Source organism: Neolamprologus multifasciatus, chromosome 17, assembly GCF_963576455.1.
Source record: "Neolamprologus multifasciatus chromosome 17, fNeoMul1.2, whole genome shotgun sequence".
NCBI classification, from domain to species: domain Eukaryota; kingdom Metazoa; phylum Chordata; class Actinopteri; order Cichliformes; family Cichlidae; genus Neolamprologus; species Neolamprologus multifasciatus.
Window position 1 is genome coordinate 6,420,474 of NC_140455.1, and position 23,557 is coordinate 6,444,030.

Below are 23,557 nucleotides of genomic sequence, written 5' to 3' on the forward strand. Positions count from 1 at the left end.
TATGTATGATGTGAGTGAGAGTAGAGATTAATTTCTTGGTTGTTAAGTTAAATCAGTCTTTTTAAAAAAAAAAAATTGTTTTGCTTTTGTTTTGTTTTTTTTGCTTCTGTAAAAACGATGCAGCAAACGGACAGCTTGACAAGGTAGTTTGGACTTCTCGGAGTACGTTTTGTGTTGTGTTTTTGTTTTTTTCGTTTGCATGTTTCTCACTGTTCAGGTTAGAGGGAAATGCTTTCAGTTTTAATTCTGAAATTAAAAATGAATTGGATTTGTAAATGTTTTAGGATACATCATACTTTTTTTCGTGCAACTTTATTTATCAGTTAAGAATTTACCTGTTGTATGAAGAGAACAACCAAGCCACACACAGACTTAGTAAAATCTGAATGAATGCAATTACCTTTTATTTATAAAGCACCAATTCACAACAAGTTGCCTAAAGGCACTTTATATTGTAAGGAAGAGACCCCACAGAACATCATTTTTTCAGTGTGTCCATTCATTTTATAAATTATATTTTTTATCGAGGATGTCGAGCATTTGTGATTTTGTTTACAGATTTACAGATAAAGTGTACTGATGGAAATATACATATATGTATATGCTTTGCAAGGCTTTAAAATTGCAGCAGCCAAAATTAGCTGCAATTTGGCTGGGCAACTTCTTAATGTTGCCATTGGACACAAAAAAGGCTCGAGAGCACAGCGTAGCTAATTATAAAAAACGGTGGATTTATCGAGAGGACACCGAAGTGTCTCTCTAGTGATTCCACAGCAGTACAAGAGCATCATCTGTTGACGTAATGACGTATAACCTCGGTACGTAAACATAACAGTGTTAGAATAGTTAACAATAATAAACAAAAACGAGAGGCAGTTTGTTCTGACAAAATTAAACATGTAGCATTTTCAAATCTACTACAAATACTTTGAACAATCACAGGCAGTGGGCTACAGATCAAATACTACATTACATAACTCAATCATCTCCAGTCGAAAAAAAACGTGTATTCCCTGATTCATTGGTAAGGGGGTCTAGCTGTTGCTGAGTGAAATTGGTTGCACTAAAAACATCTGCAGGTTGTTGCAAGCCGTCTGCGGTTTTTCTTTTAAGATGCAGATGCTATTTACTCTCAGAGCTGTAGTAAATCTTGAAGTAGTGCAGCGCAAACTGGAAAATGGAAAATGGCTAGCAACTGCCACCAATCACTTGCCAAACAGTCGCAGAATATACAACCAGTGGTTGCCTGGCAGTCACTGACCACGCCCCAAGGCCTCCGTTAATGGGACATTCAAAATTAAGTCCACAGTGACTGACAGCAAAGTCTAGCAACTACAGCAACCCGAGAATACATAGTTTTCCCTCACAATATGTTGCCTGGTGGTTACTCTAGGCCTGTGAGACTGGGGTCAGCATTGATTTGTAGCATGTATGAAGCATGTGTTATATGCTTGTGCTCGTCTTGTGAGAAGGTAGAGCTACAGGAAGTCAGCTATTTTCACATACTAGGCTTTTCTAGATTTCTTCCTACTGCAGCTTTAACATTTCAGGTCAGCTTCTTGTGACAGCTCAAAATTCTTAGTATTTTATTTCTTTTTTTTGGTCCTCGTTAACATCTTTTTGTTTTTAATTTGCAGAGATTCCTTCAGCAGAATGAGTCTTCGCAAGCTTGACATTTGAAGATGAAGAGAACTACACACAAGCGCACCTGTACACCTACACAAACACTTAACCGAAACTGCAATATTAATTTATTCTCCAGTGTAAATAGGAGTGTCTCTTGAAAGTTGGTCAGTGTTTGGAAAAAAGCGTGTTTAAACAAAAGGTTGAAAAGACTTGCAGCTTGGTACGTCATTCCAGTGTCTTAATTTGTTTACAGACAAACTGTTACACAATCAGCGCAGCAAACAAGTGGAACTTTAAATTAAAGAGATACCTTGGCATTTAGAATTTCTTTTTGCTAGTCATTTCAGTAGGGAACAAGTGCTTATACTGTCCCCATGCTACCTTAAAATAACAAAAAACAAAGCTCATGTCAGCACTCACTCTTGGAACCAGTAGAAATGGCTGCAAGCTATGAAGAATGCTCCAGAGTTCTGTATTTCAGTAAAGTGCCAAAAAAAACCCACCCTTTTTTTCTGCCAAATTCTTACAATTTTAAAAGTCAAGGTGTCTTTTTAATTATGTACGATGTGTCAAAAAAATCTGTACTCAATTTTCATGTGTGCACTTTTTTTTTTAATGGTGTAGCATTGCATTTTACAACTTGAAAGTTTATGTAATGCAAAGTGGGAGAGAAACCTTAAAACATGCAAAAAAATTGTACCAGTATTTATCATGATGCTTTATTATTGTTTTTAGTTGAGGCGCCAATGTTTTAAACTTAGGTACTTTAAACCTCATTGTATAATTTTATGTAGTTTTGTTTTATTTTAAATATTTTACTAAATAAATATTTTAATGTTCAGGTGGTCTGATGTGATGTTTCTGTGTTATTATGGACTTTGAGGTAAGTCGGCCAGAAACCAAGACAACAAACAGCATGAAATTGGTGTGAAGGTAAAAACTTTATTGCTTTCACTCTGAAACCCCGCTATGCCACTTCCGCATAATGAGAACTGGAATGGTACAGTTAAAAAGGACACAAAAACACAGTAAGGGTGCTTTTAACCAAGCATTTCACTTTAAATAATAAACTCATCTTTGAAAGACAGGTGAAAAGGGTTTGTAATACTTAGAAAGACAGCTCATCAGACCCAAGTAAATCTCTGAAACCATCACTAGACCTGAGATGAACAAAGTTACCTTTACTGAGTTTTTAAAGCTCAATTGATGCAACTCCCCCCCCCCCCCCCCCCCCAAAAAAAAAAATCTATCACCTGCTATGCATGACTAATCAATAAATTGTCACAAGACTCAGTCCATCATAAGCAGGAAAGTTACCTTACCTTACCACATCAAGTTAAAATGTTTTGTGTCTAGGCTGTTAGATCAGATATGGAGCACATTAATGCAAAAGAGGAAAATCAATTTTTTTCTTCAACTATAGTATCTTAAATCTGTCATGAGACAAAACTTGATATTACATAGGTTTAATCAGAGGGATGGTGATTTGTTTTAATAGATCAAAATATAGATATGTATATACATCTCTAAATATAGATATAGACATACATATAGATTTCAAAACCAGCAATATGCAAGTACAAAACTGAATATTCACTGCTTGAGAACTTCCATCAGTCCGGTTTTAGTCTTACCTTTGTTGTTTTATCTCTAATGAACTTTAAAAACTGTTCTCTCTTTTAAAATAAGAATGGAGGTAGGTCATAAGCTAAATCATGGTCTCAGTGGGCAGTTTTTCCTCCCCATAATAACCATGAACTGTATATAATGATATTTATACTGTGCTTTTTGACCCTCCTTGCAGCATAAAACTGAACTACAGCTTAAGGAGTTTTAAATTAGAGATTCAGATCTTAAAATCCTGACTAGTGCAAACATCTCACTTGACAGTTGTACACTACATTAGAGACTGACTGTTTTCAGACCGATATTTGGTCATTTAAAAGTCTCATATTCTAATATTTATTTCAGATACACAAAACAAACAGAATTCTCTAACATTTGTTATATGTAGTTAATTATTGTTTATGCTCCACCCGATTCTGTTCAATGAGCCTTTTACATTTGTGGCATCCCAATCACGAGCTGCCACAGAGAATCTGCAGTGTGCCCTCTGGTGGTCAGGCTATACAGATATCAATCGTGCTCACATTAAATTGGTTGGGCTCTATAGTAAAATATCAAACAAGCAGTTTTCCATAACATTGTAAAATGTATATTATAAAAACCTGATAGTTCACTGATAAAATCAAATTGTGTCCTTCACTCTGACAAATCTGACATCTGAGCCTGAAACTGTTGACTGCATAAACCACTAGTGTCAACGAAGCATGTAGAAACCTTTTAATTATTATTAGACAGCTGAGTGTTTGCTGTAAATATCTGTTGTAACTAAATGAGTTTCTGAGAATCTGTCGGTTTCACTGTATAAATGCATCAGTTTGAGGCTTCAGATATACAGCTAAATTGTACAGGGGTTAATATAAAAACCCTCACAAAACAAGGGATCAGTTGATGGGAGAAGCTTCAGGGTAAAAGCTTTTCTGATAAACTGAAAAAATAACGTGAGAACATTATCAAATTCGTACAGAATACAGACTGCTGCACCCAGGGGGGGAAAAGTCAGTTTTCAACATTTTTACTTGATTAAATTTTAGTTCAGAGAGCTTTGCCATTTTGTAAAAAACAAACAATACAAAGTCAACATTAGAGAAAGAGCAAAAAACAAAAATACACAACCAATCATCTCTAACGTACAGAAAATCCAATTGTCATTCACAAAAAACAAAACAAACTTTGACCCCAACTGGGCATATCTGTTTAGAGTACCTGCACATGAGTGGATGAGAAGGCGGAAGCGCCTTGATCCCACCGTGGGGCTGTTGCAGGTTTAGTTTTCCTTGGCTGAAAAGTCACTTCAGTTTCAGTGTAAATGTGGCAGCCACAGTATGTCTGGCACTGTTTGAAGTATTGCAAAAACTCCATCTGTCTTTTGCCTGGGAGCTCAGTGTCCTGTAAGGTCTGTCTATTTCAGTGTCCAGGTTCAGGCATCCTTCTGTAGAACAGCAGGTAAGGGGTTGATGAGCAGCACGTCTCAGGAGAACAGGCTCGCAGGAAGTCCTCCTCCTCAAACAAACGCACCTCAGAGTCATCAAACAGCAGCCATTTCCCTTCATATTCCAAGAGGCTATTTAAAGCCTTCTGCTCTTTGGTCTCTGTGCTGCCACAGGAAGCCTGCGATGTCTCCTCTACTGCCTCGGGCTCTTTTTTAAGTCCAGCTTCAGTGTTTTGGCTCAAAATGTTGATGGTTTTTCTCCTATTACAACCCTCCGTCGAACCACTGCTAGCTGCTTTCTCTGTGTGTTTACTGCTGCTGTTCCCAAGGTCATAACTGGACACACTCCTCTGGCCTCCCAAGAGTCCGACACCCCCCTCTGACAGCTTTTTGCTCCCCGATTTGCTGCTTGCCAAACTCTCGCGCCGCTGTCCTCTCGTATTCAGGCTGAAAGACACCTCTCCATCATCGTAGTCCAGCACCTTCTCCTTCACCAGAGCACCTTCTTTGTCTTCCTTCACCTCGTCCTCCTCCTTCTTCTTCTCTTCAGTTTTTGTGTTCTGCAGCCAGATCTTCACATCTGTTAAATCAGACATTCGGATGTAGGCAGTGTAGTGGCCACTGCTGATGGTCACACCACTATGCATGACGACAGCAAACAGCTGATAGTTTTGACCTTTAGTGGATGAGGACTGGGTACACCACTCCTCAAGGGATAAGGTCAAAGGAGTCTGTAAGGGAGTGTTCACTTTAGAAAGACCAGCATATGGGTCCAGTCTGGGAAGAGAGAACAATACAGATATAAGAGTACATTTAGAAACTAGAGATCAAAGCAGTAAAAACTCATCTACAGCAAACGACTGATTCTGTTTCTCCATGATGAGAATCTTTTTAGTCTAAGTATGTGGTACAGTAATCACTTTCTCAAACACTAGCTCAAATTCATTCCAGTAGAGTTCGTGTAGTGCGGCAGTGTGATAACTGAGACTTCAGTGGACTCACTCTAAACCGTTGGCGGAGAAGCGCTTTAGGTGAATAGTGATGACTTCAGGAGTCTTATCAAACAGCAGACTCCTCTCAGCCTCTGTGTAGTGATGGCAGGTCTCACAGAAGTATTTATCCTCCCCAAAAATGCGCTCCACCGAAGCGAACTGAGATATGGCCCATTTCAGAGTCTTCAGCTCTGGTTTAGGGTCTGGTGAGACTGAAAAAAAACAAGATGATAGCACATGTTTGCTTTGCTTGTTTTAATGTTTATGAGTTGCTTTGTAGGATGGAGAAAAGAAGAGGAAAAAAATCTAAGCAACTTTTTCTGGCTTTCACTGACAAGACTGTCTTTCAGTTTTACTTTCTGACCGTTTGAGATAAAAAGGGGGAAAATAAAACCCACAAAAAAAACCTCCATAACTACTATTTTTTTACAACTAATAGTTGTAAAAATTCCCACCCTCAGAGAGGTCATCGGGGCTGCTGGGCTGGTCATCAAGCACAGGGACACTGATGTCCTGGAAGTCCTCTCTCCTCTCTGTGAAGCTCTCACACTCCAGACATCGAGTCCTCAGAACCAGCCGACCTTGGAACAAACGCTCCATGAGGCTCAGGCCTGCTGAACGAACATAAAATCCACAGTTAGTAACATCTATAACTCCATAAATAAATGTAGGCTCCTAATGCACGTCAAAGTACAAATTAAAAGTTAAAGTGAAAGACCAAACATTTAGTCTGTCCCAACTTTTCTGCTTTTTTTGGGATGCTTATTCATTTAAATTCATCAATTGTGATAAAAGGGCAAAAAGGCAGGAGATCAGTTAGGCTTGGGTCTTAAGAGGTTAAATAAAGTGAGTCATTTCTTTCTCGACTAAACGTTTTCTTCATAATCGCTGCCTCTTACGATGATCACAGGTCACACGTACCTTGATGTTTAGGAGCCTCGCTGTGTTCGGATGCCTTTTGGCTGGACGGCTCTTGAAGGTTTTTCTCGCTTTGGTCGTGCGTCACTCCATTTTCCTGCTCTGTTTTGTTTTGGTTCTTCACAGTTGTGCAGCTGATCTTTCCCACGCTGCGGAACTTGGAGAAAATACTTGGCTGCTTTCCAGACGGCCTCAGCCAGCTCAGCTTAGCTCTCTTCTTCCTCTTCCCATCTGCCTCTTTACATGTCTTCTCACCTTTCCCCTCATCGTCGCTTCCTCCTTGCCCATTTGGTTTCTTCGTCTCTTCCTCACCTGCCGCCTCCTCTCCACCTTTATTCTGGCTGCTGTCCATGGTGATTTCACTGGAGGACTTCCTTTTGGAGCGAGTGAGGGGTCTATTTCTACTCAGGTTTTCCTCCGCAGAATCTGATTTCTTAGACTTTAGGGATTTAGATTTTTTCTTGGCATTCCCCACTTCTGTGTCGCTCTTTCTTTTCCCGGCAACTTGACCATCCTCTTCCGTGGAAGCTTTGGATTCGGCACCAGAGCCGCCGGACCCCAAATCAAGACCATTCTCGAGTTTAACTTCCGACACATCCTCCTCCTCGCCTTCTACTTTCAGCTCTTTCCTGATAGTATCACAGGCTTCCTGGATATATCCCAGGATGCACTGCAGAACTTCCTGAGCATCATGCTGCAGATAACCTTCGTACATGGGGTTCAGCTGCCTGCGACACAAAACCACAAACTTGTGTCAAACTGACAGAAAATGGCAATTTTAATGAAAGTGTTCAAAAACACAAAAGTAAAAAAAAAGTGCCAATCTGGAGTTTAAACATGTCAGCATGCTTACTTTAAAAATGATTCGTAACCAACTCATCAGCTTGAGCTATGAATGAGCATTAATGATGACAAGTTTTTACCTTTTAAACAGCACAATAATGATCAAAGCTCCACATTCATGATCTTACACGTGCATCTAACTGCAACTGAGTGTTTATTCAATGTTATATGCATGTATACAATGTGACAATATTTGGGTGTTTAGTAACATTTAATATTCGAAAGCCATTAAGTCATCGTGTTAGAAAAAAGACAGCATGGGTACAAACTGGTTACCTAGCAACACAAGCGTATGATCTAATAAGCAACTGGGTTACAAATATTTATTGAAACTGCCAAATCTTTACCTGAGCGTGTGCAGAATTTTGCGCGGTGGTGTGGCTAGCTCTCCATCGGTGAAGCTGTCAGGATTAAGCAGGAAGCTAGACTGCAGCTGCTCCACTGCAGTTATCAAAGTGTTGAAGCTCCCAAGAAGCTCGATGTGAGCTGGCAGAGCCTCCGACACACCGTCTGACTGCTGACAGTGTGGCTGTAGGAAAATGACACAGAGTAAAAAGGTTACTGAAATATGCTTTCGTAGCTCAGAAGACAGACAGCCTCCTTTAATGCTGCTGCTTTTTTCAAAACTGTATATTTTACAATAAGAATACAGTGCACTGAGTCATAACTCTTTGAGATGAAGGCTACTGGACTTGTTTTTGGTTCATGAAGGTTTTCACCTCTTGTCCAAAAGGCTTCTTCAGTTCTAAAAACTTATGGGGAGTCCCACATGATTAACTTTAAGTTCTGAAGACTAGAGTGCACTATATTGTTCAACAACTTTAAAATGAAGCATGCAACATCTCCCATCAGAGGAGTTAATAAGTGCTAAACTTTGGACCCACACTGTGGCTGTGATTTATTATGCACGTACCTCTTCGCTTTTCTCAGTTTCTTCCTTGGGTTTCTCTGTCTGGATGGAGAGATCGTGAAGCTTTTTTATGCCTTCTCTGAAGCCTGGGCAGTAATAAAGAACCTGCAGATGCAATCAGACATCAACACGTCATTATTGTGATTTTAAACTGGATGTGTTAACAAGTAATCCACACGAGTGGAAAACTCAAAGCATCTTCAAGTAATCAGGTTGTTAAATGCTGGTGATATTATGATGACACAAATAAGTGCGAAAAACGTGTCCATGACCTTCACAGTCATTTGTGCTTCAGTACTTAAAGTCCAACAGTAATTCCCATTAACCCACTAATGGTCACAGTGAAATATAATTTCCTTTACCGGCTCAACATAGTGGCACAAATCTGTTAAAAATGAAAGTTCAAATATGAAGCTAAACCGTTCTGTTTTAGTCATCAGTCACACAGCTTCTTGCTTTAAGCTCTTTAGTCATCCAAAGTAAGGTTAAAAAAAAGTCCTGTTTAGAAACCTTAAAAAAAGGATGGAGAGAAAAAGAATCTGGTTCTATACTATTCCTAACTGTGATTACAATAGACCCTGTGCACGAGAAAATGCTAACTTCCTGGTTTGAGACTGGATGTGGGGTTGTACATTTCCGGTAGCTTTACTTTGCGGTCAATTGCTACTGCGAAGATTTTCTCCAAAATCATGTCCAAAACTCGAAAATGGAAAGATCGCGTTACGTTACAAAGAGCAGAAGTGGGAACACTCACCACTGTTGTGTCATAAAAAAATCTAATGATCAATTTTGACGTTTAAAGAGTTTAGATCGATCAGTAGTTTACATCACTCAACACAAGCAGAACTGCATCACTGCAGCAGAAGACAAACGTCCACATTCAGAAGCACATCTCTGTATAGTGACTGGTCTTATGATTTAAACAGGCAAATGTTCAGCATTCAAACTACAGGTGAAGAATAGTCAAACCAGATGTTTCCCGTTATGTCGAGATCAGCTAGTACACACCTACACAGCATGTTAACGAACCGTGAAAAAAAGCCACACAAAAAATGAATGATTGCTGGTAAGGGTTTCTATACATTAGTATTTACATTGGTCCCTCGCTATAACGCCGTTCACCTTTCACCTCGCTGTTTCGCAGATTTTTTAGTGCAAGTTTGCATGCTTTTTTTTTTTTTAACGTCACATTGTGTCCTGCGTCCTGATTGCTGCAGACGATCTCCTCCGTGCCGTCTCTCCTGTACAGTACAGAATCGCTGCATCGATCGCTAGCAGTGTGACTCTGAAGTGCAGTGCTGTATGTCGACGAAACGTTTTGCACCGTCAAAAAATAAAATTGGCTACTTGATTTCACCTATCGCTGGTCATTTTTAGAACATAACACCCGCGATAAACGAGGGACAGCTGTTTACAGATACTGAGAAATATAAAATTTGAATCCCTTTTCTCTTTTGCTCTGAGGCGCGGGGGAAAAAAATATAGACAAGTCGATGAACATCATTTACAGATATATTGGGTAAATGCCCAAGACATCTATAGAAATGTAAATCGCCGCTTGATTCATTCATTTGCTTAACTTGTTTTGGACCGTAAACAAGGCGCGAATAGGACACCGGAAACAAAGCTCCCCACAGGAGTTTCCGCACCAGAAGTTGCATATGCTAACGTGCACATAGTCTATTAAAGCAAATAAGTGCTACTGTAATTACATATCTTCTATTAAAGCAGTGAGTACATGAAATCCTGCTCACTAAACTAACTCCATACTTCAGAAAAGTGATGTGCCATCACTTTATTCCATTAGCAACTAGTATTTAAGTGAAAACGTTGTGCTTAATTTATGCTCCTGAGATTTTGTCTGTTTCCAGAGATATTTACCTACAGAACCACCAGAAATGTGCTGATTGGTTGCCAAGTGGGCCAGAACAGGGAAAGGAGTTAAAAAAAAAATTTAAAAAAATAAATGTATGAGCAGTACAGTCAGAGGTTGCAGTGAATACTGTACATTGTTTACAACACTCAGTAGTAGCCTACAGACCGGTTGAACCACTTTTTTTTTTTTAGCACTGCCTCCATTTGACTACAGACGCTCTCTGCAGGTAGGACAGTCCAAAGCTCCCCACAGACTGCCATCACACTACAACCGCTGAACCACAATTTCCCCATCAGAAAATGTAACATTCCCGGCATCACAACAACATCCACTTCTGAGTGGGATAACACAGGTGAACAGGTTTGAGGATTCAATGCAACTTAAATCGCACAAGAACAAACCACACACACTGTGAAGTTTCTGTGCAGTTTTCAACTTTTCCTTCAGTATATTTAAACCCATCCTACCATTTGTACTAAAACACTGGAACAAATGACATCTATTAATGCTGGAAATTAACTCCATCTGTGGTAATGGCTCACCTGTAAGATGCTGTTCAAATAGCAGGTATTGCCCAGATTGTTGAGCCCCACGAACGGCACAAAGTTCTCTCTCTTCTCGCAGGACAGGAGGAGGCTTGGCGAGGAAGGACACTGAGAAGGCCCGGGGACCACCTGATCGCAGCTGCTGATCAGTTAAGAAGGAAGCAAACAGAAAGTCAGCAGCTAATAAGTTGAATTTCACAAATGACACCCACCATCGCACACACACTGTTTTAAAATGATTACACTGAGATTAATGTTGAAGTGTAACCCCAACTTGATTGAGATGAAGCCTACTATTAAAATCTAAGGTATCACTCATCCACACGTGCATTATCCTGCCCTCACAACAACAGTGGAATTCCCATAATTATCTGAATGTAACTGTGGGAAAACGAGTGCTTCGGGCTGCCCAAAACACATCAGTCTGGAAAACTATTTGTGTTTGACGCACACTGGTAGCAGAGACCTACCTTGCCTCAGGCTCCTCTGGCTCACATGTTTTGGGTTCTTCTGTCTGAGGTTCCGAGAAATCCAGAGCCCGCTTGGTTTCCTTCTTCTGGAAGAACTTCAGAGAGAGTTTACTCTTCTTCACTGGGCTCCCCGGAGCCGCTGACACCACACTTTCACCCTGCAGACCTGGCATCTTTCCTCCCGGTACCTTGAGGGCGATTTTTCTTTTAAATTCCTACTGAGACGCAACAGCGCACCTCACTGGTGAAAAATAGAAACACACAATGTAATTTCAGCGGGCGCCATCAGAGTTCAACGAGAACGAACGTAGCTGCGCACTTAAGTTCACGGTCCGCTATTGTGTAGCTACACACGGACAGGTTCAGTCCAATCAAGCACACACTTCTCAATAATACAGTCGAACCGGTTATTGACCGCACCACGCATTATGTAACATGTTAGCTGGCTAACGCTAACTTAAAGGTGGTACTTTGTTTCAGTCCCACCCACAAACAACCGCTCTAGCACGGCTTACGTTAGCAACTGTTTTCGCTTTAAATTACAGGGTAGCGACAAATAACTTGCTGCTTTTTGAGCACGTTGCGCACATCACAGCGACAAACTGGCTCGAGAAGGTGCGGTGAAGAAGTGGGAGGAGAAAACAGAAAGCACGCCGTTTGAAACTGTTCACGGCCAAAAAGGACTTCTTTGAAATCCCAGCTGAATCGAGAAACAAAACTTACCCGAATGCTTAATTCCAGTTTAAGTTTGATATTTTCCATTAAACATCCCGTCTCGAAATGCTTTACGGAGTGTTTAACAATTCAGACGGTGCAACAGAAGTTGGCGCTTTTTCCTGCTTGAAGATTCGCTGGCCGCTACATCGCCGGCAACGCTCGGATATCGCGTCAAAACATCCGGCCAGAATGTTTTAAAAAACCAGTCACGACTAAGCTTGAAAATCATCAGGTGTTGCCAAACATTTGGAAATGCGCGCAAAACTCTGGAAAATTCTATACCTGAAAAGATTTACATGCCAGATTTCAGGCGAATGTTAAGACAACTATTTCGGCTAGGCCCAACCGGCCAGCTCCAAGCGCCATTCTTGTAGTCCTTTCTCCAGCTCCTTCAAATTAAAAGTCGAGCTAAAAGTCGACCCCCTGATGATCCTCTAATCGCCTGGCTCAGGCGATTAGAGGATCATCAGGGGGTCCTTTTGTCCCTCTGTGGGGGGACACTCCCACTAGGGTTATATCTGGGACTCTCCACCATTTGACCTTAGAACTGAAGAAGCCTCTCGGATGAGAGGTGAAACGTCTTCAAGTAACTTAAAGAAGTCCAGACGCTTTTCTTTGCAAACTCCTTTGACTACGATGACCTGGATGACTGAGAACCTTCACAGACATAAAGTCGAGCTAAACTTGAACAGTCATTTCTCATGTCTCACTTTTTTTCCCTTTTGAAGTACTAAGATTTTAAATACAGGACATTAAAAAAAATATATTTGTTTTCATTACATGAATGTAAAAAGTATACAACTCATCAAGGCTTCCATGGAAGCCAAGGGCCACAGAGGCTTTCAAATTTCAAGTTGAGACAAGCTGAAGCTGGTCTGTTGTATAAGAGGTATAATTTGGGAGGCTGCGCTCTATATTTCTTGAATCCTTTTCACACTTTATATATCTGACCCAACAAAAAAAATGCGATTTACTGAACAATGGTTAACATAGAATCAGATGTTTATATAGACAATATAAAATTATTAAGTAAAAACCAATGAGTATGAACAAAAGTGGGTCCAACAGCAAAAAAAAAAGAAAAAGAAAAAAAGATTATTAATTGCCTGAAGAAAAAAAAACCCACGAGACTATAATAGTATAGTTATATAATAGTAAATTGTGAATTATGCTCAGTCATCCAGGTATGAAAATCCCACAAAGTTGAATCTGTTGATCTGGAGGTACGTTTCATTTCCCATCAAAGTGACGTTTTCAGCTGACTGCACGTTTCCCCAGCATTATAAGCAGTTCATTTGCATGATGACTGAAAACACCCACTAATGACTAACAATAGGCCGTTGATCAATGATCACTGAACCACTGATGCCCAATGGCTGCTATCACAACCCTTTAAGATAGTGAATGATGTATTCTTAGGCTAATACAGGGCAGGGAAGCTGAAGGATTCCTGGTTATCCCAGACCATTCTGGACATGGAGGCAAGGAGGTCATTAACATGAAAAGGGAACGACCATCTCTGAAGCAAGGACAGGGCTTTACTTCACCATTTTACAGCGCTGTTTGTGGCTATTCTCCAATTCTCTGTGAATGGTACTCATGCCACTGATGAATGGTCATGACAGTTTGCATATTAATGCTCATAAAACTGAACTCTGGACCTGTCGGCTGTTGTGCTGTGCTCTCATTAATGATATCAAGTCATTGTGAGACAGAACCAAAATCCTGTCACAAGGTAGAAGCTGCAATAAAAAAGTGACTTTCATATATATAAGAGTCACTTTCAAATAGGTAAAAAGTGTCTGACATTAAAAATGCCCTTTTCCAAGACAGATCTGGAAAGCAGAAATTGCAGCAAGTTTAACATCCCAGTTCTATAAAGATATTCTAAGTGGCTAAAAAGAAATGGATTGATTATAATGTAATTAGAATAATCGAGTCAAAGATACTTGCAGACAGGCATTTTTTTAATGTTATACAGTGACTACAGTCTATTAACAATATAAGCAAAGCTATTACGCATAAAAAACATATAGAATTGAACTAGATCTGACCTTTTTTGACAGTTGATCACTTTTTGGCACAACAGGGGAAATCTGTAGTCCTCCAAGTTAGGAAATCACTGCCACCAGATAACCGGGATTGATTTTCTGGGATTAAGTGAGTTAGTTCAGCTTGAGTGGGGATGAGATTTTTGAACGTACCATTTAAAGTCGTAGATAACAAACCAAGCAAGTGTCCTACTAAAATCCTAAGCAAGAACATGGCAACCACCGACTTTCATTAGCCAGTTCTTCTTTTATTTTGAAAAAAGTAAACGGAAGTTCATAATTTGCAGCTGTTAAAATGAAACTATTTTTTGTGTGGAACCAACGTATATTTGTGGACTTTTGTTGAATAACGAAGCTTGTCCCACACCAGCTGTTCATAATTATATTTAAGGAATCCGTTTACATGTATACAAAATACATAAACAGGGAGAGAAACCAAAACGCTTATTGTACAGGCACTGCCCGCTTTGCACCAACAGGGGGCGACATTATCCAGCCGAACGGAGGTCGATCTGTCCAGCAGTATCATTCCCTCCTTCACCGGAGCATCTCATCGTTTGACAGTCTCCGAGGCTATTCCTCCGCGACTGTGACGGTAAGACACTGTTTACGTTTCCCCTGCTTGCAGCGTTAATTGATAAACCTAAATCTGCCCGAATAGCCGGGCCGCGAGTGCGTCTAGTTTAATCTTCTTTACAGCTTTGTATCAGTTGCACTGTTTTGCTTTTACAGTATTACGGAGTGCTTTGGCTGGCGTGTTTTTTTTTTGGGTTGTTTTTTTTTTTTACGATATAGAAAGGATCGCATCACCTGAAAGCGGCACAGACATGGTGTTTCGTTTCATCCATGCACGTAGTCAGTGCAGGCATTTGTCAATACGACGCTATGAAGGCTGGACGATCCGCTGCTGCTGTTGCTACAGCTGCTGCTACTGCTGCTGAAGAGTGGTTGCTTGGTCAGCAGCAACGTACCGATGGACACTGTGCTGCTGTGCCTCAGCTTCCAGAAAACCTCAGTGGCTTTCAGGCTGATGGTGGAGGGATGTTGCAGTGAGGATGCTGATGCAGGGAGTACTTTAGGGGTGCTAAGACTTCCTGTGGGACTGTAGATGATGATGCCATCGCCATCCTTCAGTCTGATGGCTCAGAATACTCTTGAGTCTCCAGCTCTGAGGTAGCTTTAATAGCAAACCTCTTAATTAACTTACTGTAGCCTACCAGAGTCCCACACTTCACTTAAAGTGGGTTCAGTTTATCCTATATCACTCTTGTGGTGTGACTTCATTACAGATCAAACAAGCAGCTAGTGATCTCTCTTTAGATTACAGAAGGAGGGCCGGGGAGGGGAGGTGTTGGATATGCTTTCTCTCTCACTCACCATTTAAATCCTAACCAGGAGACTCACATTCAGGAGGATTACTGTGTTTCGCTTCTCTCATCACCTCCTTATAACAGAATTTTATAAAGAGGGCATTGCCAGGTCACCCACGTGTCAAGCTGCTGTATGCTGAAGGGTCAAATGTACGCAGGGCTTTATTTTCCGGTATTTCAGACGCTGAATGCGATAGCTGGAGAGATCTGTGCAGTGAAATGTTGGTGGCAATACTCTCTCTCACCGGAGAGACTTTCCATTTTTGGAAGGCATAAAAATGACTCGAGGAACAATGATAAGGAAAAAAAAGCTTCTCTTTTACCTGGATGTGACACATTCAGGTACTGTTTATGGGCCAAGTTTACAAGAACTTGAGCAATGAGGTGCTTGAATTATGCAAGTGGCCTTTATCAAGGTTGGCCTTGTCCCACGAGGCCCAAAGCTCTAGTGGCTGGAGCGGTAGAGGTGGGTGGTGTGGCGGGCTTAAAGCCCATGAGACAAAACAGCCCCCCTCCTCCAGCCTCCAGCCTGGTTCTCTCTCAAGAACTGAGCACTGGTAGGAAAATGAAAGCATGCTGAACGACAGGCAGTGGTGAACTCCAAGAATGAGAAGCATGTCCAAGTCTGCTACACTTGTGTGCACACATGTACTCAGAAATGCGATGAAAAACAGAGACTTTTCTTTCAGCTTAGAGCAGCTGGAACAAAGAAAAAGTGGAGCGCGATCTGAAAAAAAAAGCAAAGACACAAGCATAAGTGAACAGCTACGCTTCTCACTTTTCACATGTTTTGCATCCTGTCTGAGAGGGTTTTATAAGGATAAGCAGAAGAGAATGGATGGATGTGTATATCTGCTACACTATGACTATAAGATAAGACAAGATAAGATAACTCTTTATTGTCATTGCACAGTCATACATAGTACAGTAGTACAATGAAATTGGAAAACTGTCCTACGTCGGCACTACATATAACACAACACGACATGATATGACACATCACAACGCAACACAAACAACACAACACAGTATGATATAACTATAACTATAACTGTTAACATCAACACTTTATTCCTTTCTCACACAGAAAGTAGTTTAATGTGTAAGCGTGTCAGTGAAAGTAAGTTAAAGCGACCCTTTATAAGTACGCATGTGTGCATAACCCTGCATGGATGGATATTTGCATATATCAGATCTGATCAGATCTCTGGCTGCACATTATTCCCCCCCCCCCCCCTTCTCTCTCTCTCTCTCTCTCTCTCCTCTCTCTCTCTCTCTCTCTCTCTCTCTCTCCACATCTGATCCTGTTTGATGTATGCCGAGGAGGTGGGTGTATCCAGCCCAGCCGCTCTGATGTTGGGAGGCAATAACTTCCATCCTACTCAGTCTGCTCTCTACTCTCACTGCTCTCCTGTTTCAGCCAGTCTGTCTGCCTCCTAGCGTAGTACTCTGCTTTCACTCACCATTATTCATCGCCATCTAAGGATATATATATATATATTTACACAAACCCACAGAGGCAGACGGAGCACCTTCCTAACGGACCCGAGACTTTGCATTTGGCTGATAGAGATATAAAATATACACCACCCTGCAAAGACATAAAAGTTGGGCTTGATAGCAGTTCTTCTTAAACTGACATTTGTTGTTCCCCGCTACTACATTTTTTCCATCACAAAGGATTTCACAAGCAGCTGCTGAGGTAAGGGAAAGATAGATTTCTCTCCGTCTGACTGTTTTTGTCCCCTGGTGCATCCTGGTCTTCCAGGTTCGGAGCTTGGCAACTTGAGAACACCTTTTTTTTTAGCATGTTGTGTTTGATCAACTGATTATATTTATTCTGGGCTTCTCTCTGAGCTCATGGATCTCTTAGTGTTTGTGTTGTAATCAGATGAAGCAGTCCGGGCATGCACATATATCTGTGCTAACAAATGATATCTCTTTGTTTATCATTACTCCCCCTACCTGCTGATTCTTCCTCTGAAGTGTTTTCTTAGCAAGGGCAAGCATCAGTAAAACTCACTGCTGCTCCAGCTACCCTCTTTCAGCTGGAGCCTGACATGTGCACATATGTGTGGGATTACAATATAAGCACGCTGTGGTGAAGTGCTGCAACTAGTCTGTAACAGAAGGAGTAAAAGCGAAGGATGGTTGTTGTTCGGAGTGATCATATATGCAACTTCTGCTTGGTTGCCTCTGCATTCAGTGTGCCTCTCTTTGCTTTTCCCTTCCCTGCCCTCTCCCTCCCTCTCTCTGCTCTCTTATGGTCTGCTTGTATTCACAGTCTTGGTCACTGCTCTGCTTGCCTGCCACAGACCATTGGCCATGGTTGGATGGCTAACCGCAGCTACACAACATTAAAAAGGCAAAAAGTTCCTATTTCGTGGGGCATGTTTGCAGGGTACCACTTTGTGTGTGTATGTGTGTGCTATATGCTGCATTTACTGACTTTTGGATTTCTACTCCGTCGCTCAGGTGAAAGGGCACGCGGTTGTTAGCGCATAACACACATTGTCCTCAGAGATACAGCTGACCTGCATTTAGTCCTGGCGCGTGTATGTGTGTGTGTGTTGTGTGTTTATGTTTGTGTGTGTCAGTGTGATTTCCTTGGAGGTTCAGAGAGGTGAGTCATACCAGCTCAGAGGCTGGTGGCTGTAAGAGTCATTCGGTGTAACGATGCCTTGATGTGCGATTTGCAAATTGACACTGTCTGATGGAACCGTGTATCTGTGAAATGCCAACTTTTCAGGAAATGAAAGCAAGCAGAACTGCCTTTTTAAGCTCAGTCGTCATTCATTTTTAAGGCTTTCTAGTACAGCTGGAAGCGGTTTTGTCATCTCAAGTCTAACAGAACTTTCTCCACACAGAGGGGTTTGTAGTGTTTTCAAGCTAGCCGAGAGACTGTTAAATAACATTAAAAAAAATCCAAATGTTGAATATTTAAGACGTAAAATAAAAGCATGCATATTTAACATAAATAAAACAAATACTAACAGCACACAGAACATGTTTTTGTTGATATCTATAACCCGCAGCCGAATCATAGCAGCGTGGTTCTTTGATTGGGAGTGTCTGCTGAAATTCTTCAACAGCTATTTGTTGGATTCCCATGAAAACTCGGACAGACATCTATGGTACCCCGAGGAAGAATCCAGAGTTTCCCTATGAGGCTGTTGTGAAGCTGTGTAAAATGTAAATATAAACAGAATGCAATAATCTGCAAAACTCATAAACTCTGAGCCATTTTTACCTCTATAGCATCTATTATTTTAACAGCAGTTTGTAAATGTCTGTGCTGCTGTTTAATATAAATATACAAAACCTTCCCTGAAACTGGCTTCATCAGGATGGGAGCATGTGTTGATCTTAAACCTCACATTTTCATGTAACTTTCGGCACTGATGGTGCATTTTCAGGTGTGCAAGGTATCAGTTTCATAGGCACTGAAGAACCCCCATACCATCAGAGATGAAGACCTTTGAACTGAGTGTTATGGAGGACTTGGTGATCATGTTTTCCAAAAAGAATTTCACATTTTGATTCATCTGGCCACAGAACAGTTTTCCACTTTTTCACAGTCCATGTTAAATGACCTGTCCAGAGGAGACTGTGACCTTTCTGGCCACTTGTGGCTTCTACTTCTTTGCATTGCAGAGGTTTAGCCTGCATTTGTGAATGGCACCATAAACTGTGTTTGCATGATCACAGAATCATGCCCGTGTTTAATGCTGTGTCACCCGAAGGCCCGAAGATCACAGGCATCCAGTATTGATTTTCAGCCTTGGCCTTTATGCATATATTCATATTATGTACCGTAGATGATGAGAATCATGCTTACATTGATAAAAATGATTCTGAAATTGTTTCGTAATGTGAAGATTGATGAGTCTCTGTCCATCTTTGCTTCTGATACACGCTGCCTCATTTTATATCCAATCATATTACTGACCTGTTGCCAGTTTAGAATCAGAATCAGAATCAGAAAGGGTTTTATTGTTGAGCAGGTTTACAACATTAGGAAATTGCTGCGGTACTTAGTGCAAAACATACTGTCAGATAACGCTTAAATAAACATAAAAATACAGATTGTGTCCAGGGTGAGAAGGGTCAGCTGTGATCTGAGCTGCACACCCCAGTGTCCTGGAGGTGTACAGGTCCTGCAGAGATGGGAGTCTGCAGCCAATCACCTTCTCAGCAGAGCGCACAACACGCTGCAGTCTCTGTTTGTCCCTGATAGTGGCTCCAGCGTACCACACGGTGATGGAGGACATGAGGATGGACTCGATGATTGCAGTGTAGAATTGCATCATCATCCGTGTTGGCAGGTTGAATTTCTTCAGCTGCCTCAGGAAGTACATCCTCTGCTGGGCTTTCTTTATGACAGGTGATGGTGGGCTCCCACTTCAGGTCCTGGGTGATGGTGGTACCCAGGAAGCAGAATGAGTCCACAGAGGTGATGAGGGTGTCAGTCAGGATGATGGGGGGGAGTGGGGCTGTTTGCTTCCTGAAGTCCACAACAATCTCCACTGTCTTCTGGACATTCAGCACCAGGTTGTTGTGGCTGCACCAGGACACCAGACGTTCAACCTCCCTGCTGTAGGCAGACTCATCCCCGTCCGAGATGAGTCCAATAACAGTGGTGTCATCTGCAAACTTGATTAGCTTGACAGACTGGTGGGTGGAGGTGCAGCAGTTAGTGTACAGGGAGAAGAGCAGAGGAGAAAGAACACAGCCCTGAGGGGAGCCGGTGCTGATGGGCCGGGAGTCCGAGACATTCTTTCCCAGCCTCACATGCTGCTTCCTGTCCGCCAGGAAGTCAGTGATCCACCGGCAGATGGGATCAGGCACATTCATCTGGGAAAGCTTGCCTTGGAGATGGTCTAGAAGGATGGTGTTGAAGGCGGAGCTGAAGTCCACAAACAGGATCCTGGCGTACGTTCCTGGGGAGTCCAGATGCTGCAGGATGAAGTGTAGAGCCATGTTGATAGCATCGTCTACAGACCTGTTGGCTCTGTATGCAAACTGCAGGGGGTCCAGGAGGGGGGCCATGAGGGTCTTGAGGTAGGAGAGAACCAGGCGCTCAAATGACTTCATGACCACAGATGTCAGAGCCACAGGTCTGTAGTCATTTAGTCCAGTGATCCTTGGTTTCTTGGGGACAGGGATTATGGTAGAGGACGTGAAGCAGGCAGGCACATGACATGCCTGCAGTGAGGAGTTGAAAATGCCAGAAAACACTGGGGCCAGCTCGTTTGCACAGTGTCTGAGGGTGGCAGGAGACACACCGTCTGGGCCAGGAGCTTTTCGAGCATTCAGACTCTTAACTGCTTCCTCGTATCTGCTTCATGAATATGAAGGGTATTAACTTAATTAGCTGCAAAATGTTCCTCTAGCTTAGGTCTACTTCCTTTGCCGGCCTTTTCTCACCACCTTTTCAACTTTTTTGAGACGTGTCACTGCCATCAAATACCAAACAAGATAATATTTTTCACGTAAAAGCAAAATGTATCCATTTAAACATTTGATATGTTTTCTGTGTTCTACTGTGGACAAAATATGGTTTCAGGAGATCTCAAAATCTGTACACTCTGTTTTTATTTACACATTGCACAGCATCTCAGACTTTTTGGAATTGGGATCGTACATTTACATTTTCTGGGGTGAACTAAAAACAGCTTGAAGGGTAAACTGGCCAAGTTTGGTCTTACAGTGGAAACCAGACACTTTAGAGACCAAGCCGTAGGTAGAACTGTAAAGGAAGGCCTCAGCAGCTTAATCTGATGGAAAGTCTATTGAAGCACTAAAGCAGACACACACACACACACACACACAGACCCTGGGCCCACCCAGAATGTGTAGCCAGTTCAGTGAACATTTAGCATGGCTGCTCTTATGCAGAGCAAACACATGGAACCGTGAACAAAATCATGCTATGCTTTTCTTTCCTCAGCAACCCTGTCGTGTTGTCTGGGTCGTGATGATAATTATTTCAGTTTATTATTCTGAAGATAGCTTCCAAACAAAGAAGCAGCTCAAAATACTTCACACGGCACACGACACGAATCCCTCACAGCGTCATCGCAGTGATGTGTGTGCGGGTCTGGTGTGTGTAGAGCAGCGCCTGTAGAGCTGAATGGGCAGTAATGTGCATGGTGGGAGTGTGCGTGAAGTTAGCGGGTGCCAGTAGATACCAGTCTGTGCCCTGGCTGAGTGCCCGGTGCTCCCATGTGGTTTATGTTCTCCAGAATTTCACATCCAAGTTCAAGTTCAAATTTTATTCGCCATATGCAGTGGCAGGTTGCCCTGCAGTGGAATGAACCCGCCCCCCGACCATACACACACAACACAGACATCACATGGGGATACAAGTCAGAGAACGGTTGCATTACAGAAAAAACACTGAAATGTACACTACAATGGGAAAGTACAAAAGGAAAAAAAAGAGACCTCTACTCATGCTGGGCTATAGGAGGACAGCATGAGAACAGGAAACAAAAAAACTGACCAGTGACCAGCAACAGGGTTGGGTAGGGGATAAGGAGTAATCCCAGGCAACACAGCAGCCATCCTGCCACTGCACCGACTCTCCAGCGCGGGCCCAGACCTGCCTCGTGTTCCAGTGACTTTTCCGAAGACTTCACCGAACCCACAAATGTCTTTGTTGGCCCACACAGCGTGTGTGTGTTTGTGTACAAATGTGTGCATCAAATTGATTGCTTAAAAGGATAAGGGTGTCTAATTTCATACTGTAGCAAACAATGCAATGCAAAGACAAAACAGAGCCAGGAACAAAAACAAAAAGAATCAGTTGAGTTTGTGTGAGCTGTCAAAAACACTTCCTTTTATGCGTGTTTGAGGTTGAGCCAATGCAGGGGGGCACAAAGTTGATTTTTTTTATCTCCACAGTATTCAAAGTGTTTAAAAAAGATGTGCTTTCATCAAACAAGTGGCAGAGTTGTGGGTAAGGAGCTTTAGGGCTTCTTAGCACTGCTGTGGGAGGGAGAGGGACTCCTAAGCAGTCAAAGAAGCCAAAAACCCCTTGCTGTGAATACACACTGATACAGTACACAAGCACTAAGAGTTAGAACGCACACACATGCACCAGCTGAATGAACGCCCAGGGACAGCACTACTAATCTCATTCTCTGTTGACATACTATTCCTCAGCTGTGCCACGCTTTCTGAGCGCTCTCTCGCAGCGTGTTGATATCCTGACGCTGGAGGTGTATTCCCTGCTATCAGAGTCAGCAGAAGGTAAAGTTCACAGAGGGCCAGAGGTGTGTGTATACTCTGTGCCCTCAGCATTTCTGATCTGCAAACCACAGCTGTGCACAGACTGCACTATTTTACAAAACAATAACTCTTTGCAAAAGTTTAGATGAGTTAGCACTTCAGCTGCCTTTAGTAGCAGAGTTCATCTGGAGCGCTGCTGTGAACAGATTAAGAACAAATGCATTAAAAATTCAGACGTGCCCATAAAAAAAAGATAAAGGAAAAAAAAAAAGGATTTGAAAGTACAAATAAAATGAAAAATGTGCAACTTTATCAACTTTGAAAATGGAGACTTTTGTAGAAGTCAGCACTTTGGCCGCAGACGTTCACGAATTGGCTGAGGTGGATCCAAACCATTTTTGGACACAAGCCAGCCATGAAGTCAGCGCCAAGGTAGGCAGATTTCTTTCTTTGCCCTGAAAGCACATTTTGTGCTTAAAGGAATGTTTGCTGGTGTAGATCTGTGAGCAGTCTAACTACAGACTGAAACAATTTGCTCTATCAGTGTGGGTCTTTTGGTAAACTAATTGAAGCCGTTCAGATCAGTGTTATTCGTATCAACGTCTGTTTACAGGCGCGACTCATTGGTCACCATCACTCCATCACAGAGTATCACATCCCTGGATAAATCCACCATTAGCTGTTTTATGCTTTGCTGGGATATTGTGCAGATGCAGATTATTAGCGATTAAAGTCTGGTATTTGTATTTCCAGTGCAACTCCCTCCACACATTGAAGAGCCTCTTTTTGGTGATCAAGGCAATCTGCAACAGATTCAGTGCTTTGCAGAAAGCTGATGATTCATCAGACATCTAACGTTTATGCTTTGCTTTCTTTTGTGCTGACAGTCATACCTGACCACCCCTTCCTATGCATGTTGTGACAGTAGCTGTGTTAAAGAGCCTGCTTTTA

General features: G+C 41.9%; 3 protein-coding genes across 24 annotated transcripts in view; 2 read left to right on the forward strand and 1 right to left on the reverse strand.

The window, feature by feature from the left end:
• dock7 (dedicator of cytokinesis 7) overlaps nt 1–2,467 on the forward strand; it is a 47,183-nt gene extending 44,716 nt beyond the window's left edge. For 18 of the 19 annotated variants that reach the window (XM_085137579.1, XM_085137580.1, XM_085137581.1 and 15 more), the window contains one exon: nt 1,638–2,467. In XM_085137579.1, the coding sequence (XP_084993705.1) occupies nt 1,638–1,680 (43 nt within the window). In that variant the 3' untranslated portion in view covers nt 1,681–2,467. Of the gene's footprint in view, nt 1–123; nt 144–1,637 lie in introns of all 19 variants that reach the window. The other variant, XM_085137586.1, reaches the window with a different exon arrangement.
• Nucleotides 68–12,279, reverse strand: usp1 (ubiquitin specific peptidase 1). Of its 3 annotated transcripts, none has more exons than XM_085137600.1 (9): nt 11,959–12,279; nt 11,236–11,476; nt 10,763–10,904; nt 8,348–8,449; nt 7,782–7,963; nt 6,595–7,319; nt 6,129–6,287; nt 5,684–5,885; nt 68–5,458 (listed from the first exon to the last, which is right to left on the reverse strand). In XM_085137600.1, the coding sequence occupies exons 2-9, from the start codon at nt 11,406–11,408 to the stop codon at nt 4,657–4,659; spliced, it is 2,487 nt and encodes an 828-aa protein (XP_084993726.1). In that variant the 5' UTR covers nt 11,409–11,476; nt 11,959–12,279; the 3' UTR covers nt 68–4,656. The 3 variants fall into 3 exon arrangements, with proteins under 3 accessions (XP_084993726.1, XP_084993727.1, XP_084993725.1); XM_085137601.1 differs by having other exon boundaries at nt 6,129–6,284; nt 10,763–10,907; XM_085137599.1 differs by having other exon boundaries at nt 10,763–10,907; nt 11,959–12,278.
• A 2,212-nt stretch (nt 12,280–14,491) lies between these two features.
• The window catches only part of kank4 (KN motif and ankyrin repeat domains 4), a 79,422-nt gene continuing 70,356 nt past the window's right edge, over nt 14,492–23,557 (forward strand). The window contains exon 1 of one of the 2 annotated variants that reach the window (XM_085137464.1): nt 14,492–14,598. The gene's annotated coding sequence lies outside the window, so the exon portion shown is untranslated. The other variant, XM_085137463.1, reaches the window with a different exon arrangement.